The sequence below is a fragment of the Eretmochelys imbricata genome, chromosome 9, assembly GCF_965152235.1.
Source record: "Eretmochelys imbricata isolate rEreImb1 chromosome 9, rEreImb1.hap1, whole genome shotgun sequence".
NCBI lineage: Eukaryota > Metazoa > Chordata > Testudines > Cheloniidae > Eretmochelys > Eretmochelys imbricata.
The window spans coordinates 7,727,234-7,742,616 of record NC_135580.1 but is presented as its reverse complement, the minus strand read 5'-3'; the positions used below and the strand labels follow the sequence as shown (position 1 = coordinate 7,742,616).

General features: G+C 43.0%; 1 protein-coding gene across 2 annotated transcripts in view; it reads left to right on the top strand.

Moving 5' to 3' along the window:
• Nucleotides 1-15,383, top strand: part of RNPEPL1 (arginyl aminopeptidase like 1) — a 33,298-nt gene that overhangs the window by 7,006 nt on the left and 10,909 nt on the right. For both annotated transcript variants that reach the window (XR_013347042.1, XM_077825663.1), the window contains exons 2-5: nt 3,943-4,083; nt 4,693-4,844; nt 8,997-9,113; nt 10,912-11,147. Coding sequence is in view for 1 of the 2 variants with exons in the window: in XM_077825663.1 (XP_077681789.1) it covers nt 3,943-4,083; nt 4,693-4,844; nt 8,997-9,113; nt 10,912-11,147 (646 nt within the window). In the remaining variant the exon portion in view is untranslated. The remainder of the gene's footprint in view (nt 1-3,942; nt 4,084-4,692; nt 4,845-8,996; nt 9,114-10,911; nt 11,148-15,383) is intronic.

Here is a 15,383-nt window from a genome sequence, read left to right as displayed (position 1 = left end):
ATTTCAGTTTCCTAGTTCTTCCTACATCCCTGAGTGACACTTCACTCCCTGGTCCCCAGGTGTGGCTCTCTTTTACCCAAGTCCTCTGTATTTCAGATGGGCAGTTCAATTGCTTCCTATAGATCTGAGATTCGTGTTTCAGATGGAGCAGCCCATTCCTCACCACGGTCTGAATGCCGACCCTGCCGAGAAACTGGCACACTGGTGGTTTTTCGGTGGCTTGACCACTAATAAATACAGTATCAGCTGTAGGTTTCAAAGCTGCAGAAAGCTCAGCTATCTGCCTTTGGGGCGCACGACCAATAAATATAAACTCTTATTTGGTTCAGTAAACTATGAAGCTTTGTGCTGCTTGCTTGAGATGCAGTTCCGTACCCCACTTCTCTTCCGTCCATGTGGAGAGAGAGAGCCAGACTGTGGGAAACCCCCTTTCTTTCAGTGGAGGGTACGGTGACCAGGCCGCAAGTGTGAAAAATCGGGCTGGGGGTGGAGGGTAGTAGGAGCCTATATAAGAAAAAGACCCAAAAATTGGGACTCTCCCTATAAAATCGGGACATCTGGTCACTCCAGTGAAGGGAATTGGGCAAAGCAGCCATCCCCCTGTTTCTCTAAGGTAGGGGTGGCTGGGTATTTCACACACCTGGAAATGTCTCTCGGGGAAGCCACGACTGGGTGGTAAGGGAAGGAGCATGTGTGAAGTGGCTATGGGGAAGAGTGAGGTTTTTTCCAATCTCAGGGGCAGGCGGCAACACAAGCCGGGACATGGCTGTTTGTGGGGTTAGTTGAGCCACCCCTCAGTAACACCGTGCAGCATAGGGGGATGTGATGGTGGGGTAGACGGGATATTCTTCTGAACAGGATTGGAATGGTCTGTTGTTGTAGGATATGTGTTGATTGTAAGATGATGTTGGTTTATGTAACCGTATGAGATATTGCAAGTTTATACTTTTTTATTGTTAACTATGTTGCAGCTAATATGTTGTGCTGAGTAATGTTGTAGTGTGTTCATGTTACAGAATATTGGAGATGGATCCTTGAAAAGGAAATAGGATTTTATAATTTATTAATTGGTTGGTTTTACCTTTGCGTATATTTGTGCAAATCTAAAGTTGAGAGAGGGCTACAAGTTGGAAGGGGGTATTTAATGAATGATGAAGAGTTATGTGGCAGTGAAGAATGGACTAGATCCTTTCACAATTTTTATTTTTTTAAAGAAAATGTAATATGAATTCTTGGGCATTAAGTGGAGGCCACTGAAACACGCATCCAGCTATAGTTCTTTTTTAAGTGTATTTTTTATTTGGGACTTTCCTTGGTGGTGGTGTGTTTGTGTTTTTTTTACTGAGCTGTTAGTATAAATCATGTTGGTGTGTACGGCCTATAGGAGGGGAGCTCCGCTTCAACAGAGCTTATGAGGTGCACCAGAGTCAGGCATCTTTTTTGCAGACCTTAGAAGTCCATCAGAGGCATGTGTGTTTCCCCTGGTTCGGGGATGTGGATAATGGAGACGGGGAGGATTTCATCTGTGTTGTAAGTTCTTTCTTTTAGAACATTTAGAAAATGCTAAGAATTTAAACCAATTTAAAAAAATATATAAAAGGTCCTGCTTGCTCCCCCTAATTCCCTGTACTCCCCTCTATACCTTCCCCAGCCTGTGCCTCCCAGGCTACGTTAGCTCAGGTTCTATCCAGCACCTGTAGCAGCATAGCCTGGAATTAGTAGGAATTAGCCTGTTTACAGTGGCCCAAAGAGACAGGACTATCCCTTTATATTCTGGTTGGAACTGAGTTTCCCGATGTGACTCAGTAGTAATAATCCTGAGGCTAATGTGAAGCAACAGAAGAGCTTCTCTCTTTCCATGCGGTTCTTAGCCTGCCTGCATGCAATGGGGGTATTCCAGGTGAGACAGAAGAAACCGGTGCTGATTGCTTTGCTGGATACTAAAGATCCTGTTGCCCATTCTGTTTAAAACAAAAAGAAAGGGCATTGCGTCCGTGCCATTGGCCAAAATTTTCTACTCTTTGAATGTGATGTGTATGTTGTGTACCCCTCTGTTTGGCTGCTGCCCATGTTTCCCCGGAGATGGCTGCATTTCAATGGTGCTGGTTTTGCGGACCAGTGGTCATAGAATCATAGAAATGTAGGATTGGAAGGGACCTTGAAAGAGTGTCTAGTCCATCCCTCTGTGCAGGACCAAGTATACCTAGACCATCGCTGACAAGTGTTTGTTCAAGCTGCTCTTAAAAACCTGTATTGACAGGGATTCCACAACCTCCCTTGGTAACCTATTCCAGTGTTTAACTGTCCTTCTAGTTAGAAAGTTTTTTCTAATATCTAGTCTAAATTTCTCTTGCTGCAGATTAAGCCCATTACTACTTGTCCTACGTTCAGTGGATGTGAAGAAGAATTGACCACCTTTCTCTTTATGACAGCCCTTAACAGATTTGAAAACTATTAACAGGTCCTTTTCCATTGTCTTTTCTCCAGATTAAACATGCCCAGATTTTTTAACCTTTCCTCTTAGGTCAGATTTTCTAAATCTTTTAAAATGTTGGTTGCTCTCCTCTGGTCTCTCTCCCATTTGTGTATATTTTTCTTTAAGTGCAGTGCCCAAAACTGGACACAGTATTCCAACTGAGGCCTCACCAGTGCCGAGTAGAGTGGAGCAGTTGCTTCCCATGTCATATATGTGATATTCCTGTTAATACATCCCAGAATATTAGGTTTTTTTGCAACTGCATCACATTGTTGACTTGTATTCAGTTTGTGATCCACTGTGAAGCCTTCTCTACACTAAAGGGAAAAGTCGATCAAAGCTACGCAATTTGAGTTACATGAATAGCGTAACTCAAATCGACATAGCTTAGATCTAATTACTGTGCGGTCCACACCACGCAATGTCGACGGGAGACGCTTACCTGTCAACTCCCCTTACTCATCTCGATCAGGTGGAGTACAGGAGTCAATGGGAGAGCGATCGGCAGTCAATTTAGCAGGTCTAGACCTGCTAAATCGACTGCCGATGCATCAGCCACTGCAGCATTGATCCTCTCCGGTAAGTGTAGACCAACCCTAACCATCAGATCCTTTTCTGAAGTACTGCTGCCTAGCCAGTTATTCTCCGTTTGTGGTTGTGCATTTGCTTTTTCCTACCTAAGTGTAGTACTGCACTTGTCTTTGTTGAATTTCATCGTGTTGATTTCAGATTTTCAGTTCTTCAGTCTACGAAGGTCATTTTGAATTCTAATACTGTCCTTCAAAGCACTTGCAATCCTTCCCAACTTGGTGTCATCCACAAATTTTATAAGCGTACCCGCCACACCATTATCCTAATCATTGATGAAAATATTCAATAGTACCAGACTTAGGACAGACCCCTGCTGCATCACACTAGATATATCCCCCAATTTGACAGCAAACTATTGATAACTATTCTTTGAGTATGTTTTTTCAACCAGTTATGCACAATTTGTTCTTGACAAATCCATATTGGCTATTACTTATCACCCTGTAATTATATTTACACTGTTTTAACCTGCTTTTGGAGGCTTGCACTACTGACCCCATATGTTCTTATTTTTTAACATCGGTACTACATTTTACTCAAGGAGAGAGTTTTTTTCAGGTTTGGCAGGTGATTACTCCACAAGAAAATCCATATTTCCGGTTATTGCAGGGCTTGAGCTGAGTGGGGTTATGGTTTGCTGTGCACTGCGCTACGTAGCCAGATAGTGAAAGAAAATTACTCTGTTTGGATAGCCATGGCAAATGTATGGCGGCTGAAATTATTGGAAGTGGAAATATGCATTACTCCAGGAGTATGAATGGAGAATCACTAACTCCCTTTGATTCTTTCAGCATACCTGTTAATTTCAGCTCCTCTGCCCCCTGTATCAATTTTGTTGCTTTTTCTCACCTCTGCTCCATCTGACATTCCAACAGATCTGGTGGCTGGACCCAGAGCTAACGTGTGGCAAAGCCAAGCCGTTTGTCTTCACCCAGGGTCATTCAGTGTGTAATCGGTCCTTCTTTCCCTGCTTTGACACACCAGCAGTGAAATGCACCTATTCAGCTACAGTCAAGGTGGGTAACTCCAGTGGCTATCTTGGGTAGGAACAACACAGTGCTACAGTGACAGCTAATGAGAGAGAAGAAATGGTGATCTGGTAGCAGACATGAGACTTTGGGTCCTCCCTGAATGGAACCAGCATAGCCATTTTGAAGCAACTCCCAGGCCTTGCATTCCAATAGCCAGGGTCCTCTGGGACCATTTGTTCTGCAGTGCATATTATGAAAGAGGAATTAGATTGGGTGGTAACTTCCAGCAATGGTTTTTGAGGGGTAACCCTCCCCAGTGATGACTAGGCAGTGCACAGTTCTGAAAAAGCTGTACCAGGTAATGTGATCTCTTGTGTGGATGGAGCCCCTTGGTATGTGAGCGCTCCTGGAACACCAATTGCCACATGTACATTCTGTAATAGGGTTAGTCGTGGTCACTTCAGACAGCTTATCCAGATTAAAAACAAAAACAAAGATCTGACCTTACTCTGTCTCTTTCTCTCTATATAAAATGTTTTCCCATCGATTAAATTACATCCTTCCAGGAAAAGTAAGACCTGCGAGTCTGGCCCCTTGGCCCCAATCATCTCAGCCTGTTGAGCCAGCTTAAGTAGATGTGTGTTGATGTTTCAGGCCCCTGCGGGTATCCAGGTGTTGATGAGTGCCACCCAAAGTACCTACTTGGAGCAGGAGGGCATATACCAGTTTTATATGGAATATCCAGTTCCTGCCTACCTCGTGGCTCTGGTGGCAGGGGACCTTGTATCTGCAGACATTGGCCGCAGGTGAGATTGGCAGCGAGCTGCTTCTACTTTATTCCTTGTGTCCATATAAAGCTGTGTTGGGGGGTAGGGCAATAGTGTGGGTAAGGGTTAATGCTGCATATCGTGCTACCATCTGGGAGTGAGAGCTGTGACCCTTCAGAGAGCAGGAGGTCTATTTGGGTATAAGAAACTCCACAGAATTGGATTGTGTGAGCTCTTCGGACGGTCTTTTTGTCCTGGGTTTGTACAGTGCCTACACACTGGGGTCCTGTCCAAGACTGGGGCTCCTAGGCACTGTGATCATATAATAACACATTATTGCTGTTATTTATTTGTATTAGGGCTGTCGATTAATTGCCGTTAACTCACGCGATTAACTCAAAACAATTAAATCCTAATTAAAAAAATTAATCACAATTAATCACAGTTTTAATCTCCCTGTTAAGCAATAGAATACCAATTGAAATGTATTAAATATTTTGGATGTTTTTATACATTTTCAAATGTATTGATTCAGTTACAACACAGAATATATAAAGTGTACAGTGCTCACTTTATATTATTTTTTATTACAAATATTTGCACTCTAAAAATGGTAAAAGAAATAGCATTTTACAGTTCACCTCATACAAGTACTGAAGTGCAATCTCTTTATTATGAAAGTGCAAGTTACAAATGTAGATTTTTTTGTTACATTGTTTTGTTTTTGAGTGCAATTATGTAACATTTTAGAGCCTTCAAGTCCACTCAGTCCTACTTCTTGTTCAGCCAATTGCGAAGACAGACAAGTTTGTTCACATTTATGAGACATAATGCTGCCCGCTTCTTATTTACGATGTCACCTGAAAGTGAGAACAGGCGTTCGCATGGCAATTTTTCTAGCTGACATTGCAAGATATTTACATGCCAGATATGCTAAACATTCGTATGCACCTTCATGCTTTGGCTACCATTCCAGAGGACATGCTTCCATGCTGATGATGCTCATTTAAAAAAATAATGTGTTAATTAAATTTATGACTGAACTCCTTGGGGGAGAATTGTATGTCTCCTGCTCTGTTTTACCTGCATTCTGCCATATATTTCCTGTTACAGCAGTCTCAGGTGATGACCCAGCACATGTTGTTTGTTTTAAGAACACTTTCACTGCAGATCTGACAAAACGCAAAGAAAGTACCAATGTGAGATTTCTAAAGATAGTTACAGCACTTGACCCAAGGTTTAAGAATCTGAAGTGCTTTCCAAAATCTGAGAGGGATGAGGTGTGGAGCTTGCATTCAGATTTATTGCTCGGGCATGTAGGAATGAAATCAGGAGGGCCAAATCGCACCTGGAGCTGCAGCTAGCGAGAGATGTCAAGAGTAACAAGAAGGGTTTCTTCAGGTATGTTGGCAACAAGAAGAAAGCCAAGGAAAGTGTGGGCCCCTTACTGAATGAGGGAGGCAACCTAGTGACAGAGGATGTGGAAAAAGCTAATGTACTCAATGCTTTTTTTGCCTCTGTTTTCACTAACAAGGTCAGCTCCCAGACTGCTACGCTGGGCATCACAAAATGGGGAAGAGATGGCCAGCCCTCTGTGGAGATAGAGGTGGTTAGGGACTATTTAGAAAAGCTGGACGTGCACAAGTCCATGGGGCCGGACGAGTTGCATCCGAGAGTGCTGAAGGAATTGGCGGCTGTGATTGCAGAGCCATTGGCCATTATCTTTGAAAACTCGTGGCGAACCGGGGAAGTCCCGGATGACTGGAAAAAGGCTAATGTAGTGCCAATCTTTAAAAAAGGGAAGAAGGAGGATCCTGGGAACTACAGGCCAGTCAGCCTCACCTCAGTCCCTGGAAAAATCATGGAGCAGGTCCTCAAAGAATCAATCTTGAAGTACTTGCATGAGAGGAAAGTGATCAGGAACAGCCAGCATGGATTCACCAAGGGAAGGTCATGCCTGACTAATCTAATCGCCTTTTATCATGAGATTACTGGTTCTGTGGATGAAGGGAAAGCAGTGGATGTATTGTTTCTTGACTTTAGCAAAGCTTTTGACACAGTCTCCCACAGTATTCTTGTCAGCAAGTTAAGGAAGTATGGGCTGGATGAATGCACTATAGGGTGGGTAGAAAGCTGGCTAGATTGTCGGGCTCAACGGGTAGTGATCAATGGCTCCATGTCTAGTTGGCAGCCGGTGTCAAGTGGAGTGCCCCAGGGGTCGGTCCTGGGGCCGGTTTTGTTCAATATCTTCATAAATGATCTGGAGGATGGTGTGGATTGCACTCTCAGCAAATTTGCGGACGATACTAAACTGGGAGGAGTGGTAGATACGCTGGAGGGGAGGGATAGGATACAGAAGGACCTAGACAAATTGGAGGATTGGGCCAAAAGAAATCTGATGAGGTTCAATAAGGATAAGTGCAGGGTCCTGCACTTAGGACGGAAGAATCCAATGCATCGCTACAGACTAGGGACCGAATGGCTAGGCAGCAGTTCTGCGGAAAAGGACCTAGGGGTGACAGTGGACGAGAAGCTGGATATGAGTCAGCAGTGTGCCCTTGTTGCCAAGAAGGCCAATGGCATTTTGGGATGTATACGTAGGGGCATAGCGAGCAGATCGAGGGACGTGATCGTCCCCCTCTATTCGACATTGGTGAGGCCTCATCTGGAGTACTGTGTCCAGTTTTGGGCCCCACACTACAAGAAGGATGTGGATAAATTGGAGAGAGTCCAGCGAAGGGCAACAAAAATGATTAGGGGTCTAGAACACATGACTTATGAGGAGAGGCTGAGGGAGCTGGGATTGTTTAGCCTGCAGAAGAGAAGAATGAGGGGGGATTTGATAGCTGCTTTCAACTACCTGAAAGGGGGTTCCAAAGGGGATGGCTCTAGACTGTTCTCAATGGTAGCAGATGACAGAACGAGGAGTAATGGCCTCAAGTTGCAGTGGGGGAGGTTTAGATTGGATATTAGGAAAAACTTTTTCACTAAGAGGGTGGTGAAACACTGGAATGTGTTGCCTAGGGAGGTGGTGGTATCTCCTTCCTTGGAAGTTTTTAAGGTCAGGCTTGACAAAGCCCTGGCTGGGATGATTTAACTGGGAATTGGTCCTGCTTCGAGCAGGGGGTTGGACTAGATGACCTTCAGGGGTCCCTTCCAACCCTGATATTCTATGATTCTATAAGTCTTAAAAGAGCAACACTCTGCTGTGGAAGCTACAGAACCCAAACCACCAAAAAAGAAAATCAACCTTCTGCTGGTGGCATCTGACTCAGATGAAGAAAATGAGCATGCGTCGGTCCGCACTACTTTGGATCGTTATTGAGCAGAACCCGTCATCAGCATGGATCCATGTCCTCTGGAATGGTGGTTGAAGCATGAAGGGACATATGAATCTTCAGGGCATTTGGCACGTAAATATTTTGTGATGCTGGCTACAACAGTGCCATGTGAACACCTGTTCTCACTTTCATGTGACATTGTAAACAAGAAGCGGGCAGAATTATCTCCTGCAAATGTGAACAAACTTGTTTGTCTTCGCGATTGGCTGAACTGGGGACTGAGTGGACTTGTAGGCTCTAAAGTTTTACATTGTTTTGTTTTTGAATGCAGGTTGTTTTTTTTAACATAATTCTACATTTGTAAATTCAACTTTCATGATAAAGAGAGAGCACTCCAGTACTTGTAATGCGGGAACTGAAAAATACATTTTCTTTTGTTTTTTACAGTACAAATATTTGTAATCAAAAATAAATATAAAGTGAGCACTGTACACTTTGTATTCTGTAATTGAAATCAATATATTTGAAAATGTAGAAAACATCCAAAAATATTTAAATAAATGGTATTCTATTACTGTTTAACAGCGTGATTAATTTTTTTAATTGTGTGACAGCCCTAATTTGTATGTGTTTATTACTTGCCGTCATCTAAGCTTCCGTGTTCCTTGTGATGGGTACATCTACTTGAGTCTTAATAAATTGTAAGATCTTTGGGGCAGCGACCATCTTTCCCTGTGAGTCCATGCAGTGCTTAGCACAGAAGGGCCCTGATCCTGACCTGAGACCTCTCTATTCACTACTGGAATACAGATATGAAATAAAAGTGTGGTGGAAAGATAAGGTTTTATTCTTTTGGAGAGGGAATTAATTCTGTTTGAATTATTGGCTCCAATTTTCTGCTTTGTTGCAGGAGTAGGGTGTGGGCAGAACCTTGTCTGTTGCCAACAGCCATCAGCAAGCTGTCTGGCATGGTGGAGAGTTGGCTGAGTGCTGCAGAGAGCCTTTATGGCCCCTACATATGGGGAAGGTGAGTTCAGTAGAATTCTTCTGGATACTCATGACAGGAATATAGTAAAGCAATGTAGAAAATGGATGTACATGATGGAGTTCTATCTGGCAGGCCTGATAAGCATCTCAGGAGTGTATGGTGTGGAGTTAATAATTGACTGCAGAGTCTCGGTTCAGCCGTGGACCTGCTTTTGATGGAGGTCAATGCAGAGGATCAAACACACAAACTTGTTTTTCAGTTTAGTTTTTCAAAAGAAAATTACAAGAAAATCTATAAACACAGCATACATATAAAATAAAGTCTTTAATAACACACGTTATTTATTCAGTACACTTATAGAACATGTATTGAGCAGTATATAAGTTCTGCACAATAAAATACTACAAGACATTAAAATAAAAAGTGAAGCTCAGCTGGCTAGAATTGACCTTCAGCAAAAGCTTAAAGGATGTGGCACAAGAGCAAAGTTCAGTACCTTCCAGGAAGCTGCAGACAATCTGAACGAACTGGGCTTAACCAGTTCTAAATGATATGCTGACCTCTCAGTGGTTTATTTTTTTTCTTTTGTGAGCAATCAATATAATTCTTTATACCATTTTTCCCAGGAGACTTTGGAATTTTCAGCCGAGTTGAGAAATTATTTTTCTAATGTTTGCTAAGTCCCACTTGACTTCATGTGTCATCCTGCAGTATTTAAACCGTTTGTATATTTTGCTACATTATCTTCCTCTGGATTTGTGTAGCCTGTGTAACAACGTGAAGGCAGATGATAAAAGTTCCTTCTGTATTTGCCGACATTCATTTTTGTTAAAGTGGAAAATGTCTGTACTTCAACTTTCACCGCATTCCACTTGTGAGGGGGAGTGGTTCATGCTATGGTTAGATGATCAATCTCTGAAATTCAGAATATCGCAAAAAGGAAGAATATGGAGGAAGGAAACTTCATTTATTCAAAACAAGAACAGCAATCCCCCAATCTCCCTCTTTCATTTTTGCTTTGGAGAATCCATTTGTCTCTCATCGTTTGGTATTTGTACTCATGATCATCGGGGTGGGCAGTGTTGAGGACCGGAGCTTTCTGGACACTGGGTCTTTCCTGTGGAGTGGTGAAGTCCTTCAGAGGTGCCATGGCACTTTGTGATGCAGTTTTCCTTCCTCTACGGACTAAGCCAGAACTCTCTCCCTGTTTCCTTCATTTCAACCCTTTCTTTTTACTTTTGTTTTATGTCCTTGGGACAAGGTGGGCTTGAACCTCACCTAGCCAAGTGTAAGAGTCAATACTGTGCTTGGAGCCCAATCTTGCAAGGTGTGAAGAGCCTTCCGTGAGATACTAAATGCGCTCATCTCCTACTGAAGTGGGAGTTGATGGTGCTCAGCACTTTGCAGGGTGGGTCCTGTACCCCCTATAACTGATTGTTGGAGTTCAGTCTGACTTTGGTTCGAAGCCTTGGTACTATCAGTCTATCAGTTTTCAGGGAATTGCTTTTGTTCTTGGAGTAAGCTATATGCACAGGGCTTTTGTATTTCTTTGTTAAGAATAGGCAGGAGGAAAGCTTTCCTACCCACCAAAGCTGATTGCAGTGCTCTCTGATCATGGGCCAGTGCTGATCACTTGGTGGGGGAGATTGGCGGGTTGCTGCAGTCTGACCTGGAATGCATTGACTAGAGGGCTCAAGTAATGAGTTAGGAGGTGAAATGGGGAAAACCCATTAGCCCTCAAGTAAGCTTTCCTTCAACAAAACTTCCGTGTAAGCTTGGATAAATTAAAGTAATTTGGCTCCTCTGGCTTCTCTCTTTCTGTCTCCCTCCGTTCCAGGTATGATATTGTTTTTCTTCCTCCATCCTTCCCCATTGTTGCTATGGAGAACCCATGCCTGACCTTCATAATCTCTTCCATTCTGGAGAGTGATGATTTCCTCATCATCGACGTCATTCATGAGATTGCCCACAGCTGGTTTGGCAATGCAGTCACCAATGCCACGTGGGAGGAGATGTGGCTGAGCGAGGGGCTGGCCACATATGCACAGCGCCGGATCACCACCGAGACCTATGGTATAGATGTTGCGATTTTTTTTGTTTGACATGTGTGATTAATGCTGTACTTCTCCCAGCTCATGGGAAGAGGGTTAAGGAATATTTGAGCTTTGAGTAAAATAAGAGGAAGGAGGCGTGCAAAGATTTGACTTTTAACCACTTGGAGCTGAGAATTGGGATTTTGAAGTCCTAATATAAAATATTAGTGTTGGGAGCTCAATAGTGTCATAAAACAACTAGAACATTGCTGTTAATGCTTCTGGTTCTTTTTCTTACTGTTCGTGAGCATACCCCACAGTGGATTAGATGAGTGTAGCACCCTTAATTCTGAATCTCTTTGGTTTGATTTGCTTTGGGCCAGGGTGGATTTGATTTAAATCATTATTTAAATCACTAGTCTGGAAGACTCGATTTAATCATGGTTTTCTACATAAAAGTGCATTCTTGTTGGTTGTTATAACCTTAATATATATTCTTCACAACTCTGAGATAGATGTGGGTTTCATTTTTAGAAGGTACACACTTTACACTTTTAAACAGTGATTTATTTTGAAAACTTTTCAGATTAGTTTTACAGATATATCAGAAAATGAATGATTGTTTGGTTATTTCATTTACCAAAGGTAATTGAAGCAGATAGTTATGAAGTCATTGGGAGGTGAACTATCTCCAAATCAACAGGTTAATCATTAATATTTGGAGGATTTTCTTGTCATGCTGTATTAGGAGGAGAACATCACCAGACAGACATTTAAATTGTTTTATTTAACTAGAACAACAACGTTAAGTATTCTGGATTTTTTTCCTTCAACAGCAAACATATAATATTTTAACAAAACAAGCCTATGTCCCTCGCTTCTCACATTTATCTCCAGACTTCTTCTCCTTGTCCAGATCTATTATGCCCCCAACAATCTTCTGTTCATTGAACTTTTTGAAACTTTGCACTTTTAGAGAGAGTTAAGGGATTGACTTTGTGTACACAAATTTGCAGAGGGACAATAGAGTTGAGGTCTGTTATTTCTCACCTCTGTATATTATTTATTTATTTTAAAACATTTTTGCTGTTAACAAACATGTTACCTCTGGAGACACAAATCCACAGTTTGAGAACTGCAAAACTAAGCATCTCTGATGGTATCTTCTAGACTGAGCACTGGGTCCCATTGGGTAGATAGAAAGATTAACCTAAATAATCTATACAGAAGCCTGTGGAACCCCCATAAGATTGGGTCCCTAATCCATGAACTATTGGAACTCATTTAGAAAACGTTTCTTAAACATTACACAAATATATTGTCTTATACTATAGAATTGGAATTTATAATCCCCATTCCATGGTGAGATATCTTTGAGCTATAATGTATCTTAATTAAGACTATCTTGAGATTGGATTTTTGAGGGGAAAAACCTATTTAAATAAAAAAAAATCCAATTTTTTTTTTTTTAAATCATTGATTTTTTTATCCACCCTGCTTTGGGCTGATGTCACACTGGATACCATAAAACTGGTGTTCCTATTTGTGCTTCAGCCAAAGATCTCAAAGAGATTTACATGCAGTAGAAGGAATTGTTGTATCGGATCAGGCCAGCGGTCTCTCTGTAAACTCTGCCTGACCGTGGCTAGTGACAGATGCTTCAGAGGAAAGTAAAAAAACTTGTAATTACTTATGGGATAACCTGCCCATGGTGAAGTTTCTTCCTAATTGTCCTCAGTCAGTGGCTGGCTAATGCCCTGAAGTATGAGGGTTTATATCCCGTAAGTTAGCCTATCAAATCTAACTCAGGTTGGTCTCACTGTCCAAAAAAAATCAATATTTTTTTTTTATCCCGCTAAGCCCTTGGCCTTAGTGCTACCTTGTGACAGTGAATTTCACAGGTCAATTATGTGTTGTGTGTTTAAAAATAGTGTTTCATTTAATCATTTCTTAATTTGTCGTCTTTCAATTAGAGATGTAAAATGTTAACTGGTTAACCGGTAAGCATTAGTCTTACTGGTTAATCTGCCTTAACCGTTAACCCCAGCGCTGGCCGGCCCGCCGGCCCTGCACCAGCCCCAGCTGCACTGGCCGGCAGGATTGGCCCTAGCCACTTAATCGGTTAACCATTTAAATGAAATATTTTTAATTGTTTAAATGGTTGACTTTTAAAACGGTATTTACATCCCTATCTTCAATTTGACCGACTTTCCCTTGCCTACCCTTTAGGAGAGAGGGTAAGCAGGAGTGCCCAATTTACCTTCTCTTCTGGTCATTATTCTGTGTACGAGTATCCTATCCCCTCGTATGTTTCCTCTCTAAACTAAACAGTCCCTTTTTATTCAGTCTTTCCTAGCAGCCTTGCCATGCCTATAATCAATTTTGATGTCCCTTCCTGGTCTCCTATATCTTGACCTTTTTTTTTTTTTTTTTTTTTTTGTGGTAGGTCTACCAGAATAGAGCTCTAGGAGAAGGGATGCCAGCAGTTTACAAAAAGGCATTCATTATAATATTTGTCAGTGTCCTTTGGATTCCATTGTAACCTTTTGTTCCCTTGTTGGACTGCCATTATGCATTGAACAGACCACAGTAATGCTGAGGTTCTTTTCTGAGTGGTCACAGTTACATTGGTGAAAGACAATCTGTCTGAATAGTTCAAATTATTCGTTTCCAATACCCATCTCTATCTCTGAGGGGTAGAGGAAGACTCTTGCTGGTTTCAGTCTCTTCTCCTCTCCTTCCTTTAGAACTTGCTGCTGCAAAAAGCAGTTGTTTAGGGCGTTCAGAAACTGCTCTCCTATATGTTGTCCTGATGTGACAATTGATCATTTTATATGTGATTAATATATAAAGTCACCTGTTATTGCTGTTTCATTAGACTTAGTTGCCTCTTTGAACTCCCTCCTCACTGTTTCCCGAACATCCTTTTCCTGACCAGGAGGCCAGTAGTATAAACCTATTTGTAGTCTTGTGATTTAGGATTTGTATCTATAGTCTAGAGCAGTGTTTTTCAAACTTTTTTTCTGGTGACCCAGTTGAAGAAAATTGTTGATGCTCGTGACCCAACGGAGCTGGAATGAGGGGTTTGGGGTGTAGGAGGGGCTCAGGGCTGGGGTAGAGGGTTGGGGTGCAGGAGTGAGGGCTGTGGGGTGCAGCCGGGAATGAGGGGTTCAGGGTGTGAGAGGTGGCTCAGGGCTGGGGCAAGGGGTTGGGGTGCTGGAGGGGGTCAGGGATTTCGGCTGGGGGTGCAGGCTCTGGGGTGGGGCCAGGGATAAGGAGTTTGGGGTGCAGGAGGGGGTTCCAGGTTTGGGGGGGGCTCAGGGCTGGGGCAGGGGATTGGGGTGTGAGGTTGGGCACAGGCTTACCTGCGGCGGCTCCCGGACCATGCTGCACCCTGGAAGCAGCCAGTAGCAGGTCTAGCTCCTACGAGGAGGCGCACAAGTGGCTCCACGCGGCTCTCGCCCACAGGCACATCCCCCCGCAGCGGTGCTGACCAGAGCTACCGTGACCCAGTGCCTTACATTCCGCGACCCAGTACTGGGTCACGACCTGCAGTTTGAAAACCACTGCTCTAGTGTATGGTCCTCTCCACTCAAAAACTGAACCTCATTAGATTATGTGGAATCTTTTAGGTGTATAGTACAATGTCACCTGACTTCTCGTAGAATCATAGAATATCAGGGTTGGAAGGGACCTCAGGAGGTCATCTAGTCCAACCCCCTGCTCAAAGTAGGACCAATCCCCAATTAAATCATCCCAGCCAGGGCTTTGTCAAGCCTGACCTTAAAAACGTCTAAGGAAGGAGATTCTACCACCTCCCTAGGTAACGCATTCCAGTGTTTCACCACCCTCCTAGTAATATTTTTCCTAATATCCAACCTAAACCTCCCCCACTGCAACTTGAGACCATTACTCCTTGTCCTGTCCTCTTCTACCACTGAGAATAGACTAGAACCATCCTCTCTGGAACCACCTCTCAGGTAGTTGAAAGCAGCTGTCAAATCCCCTCTCATTCTTCTCTTCTGCAGACTAAACAATCCCAGTTCCCTCAGCCTCTCCTCGTAAGTCATGTGTTCCAGACCCCTAATCATTTTTGTTGCCCTTCGCTGGACTCTCTCCAATTTATCCACATCCTTCTTGTAGTGTGGGGCCCAAAACTGGACACAGTACTCCAGATGAGGCCTCACCAATGTCGCATAGAGGGGGACGATCACGTCCCTCGATCTGCTCGCTATGCCCCTACTTATACATCCCAAAATGCCATTGGCCTTCTTGG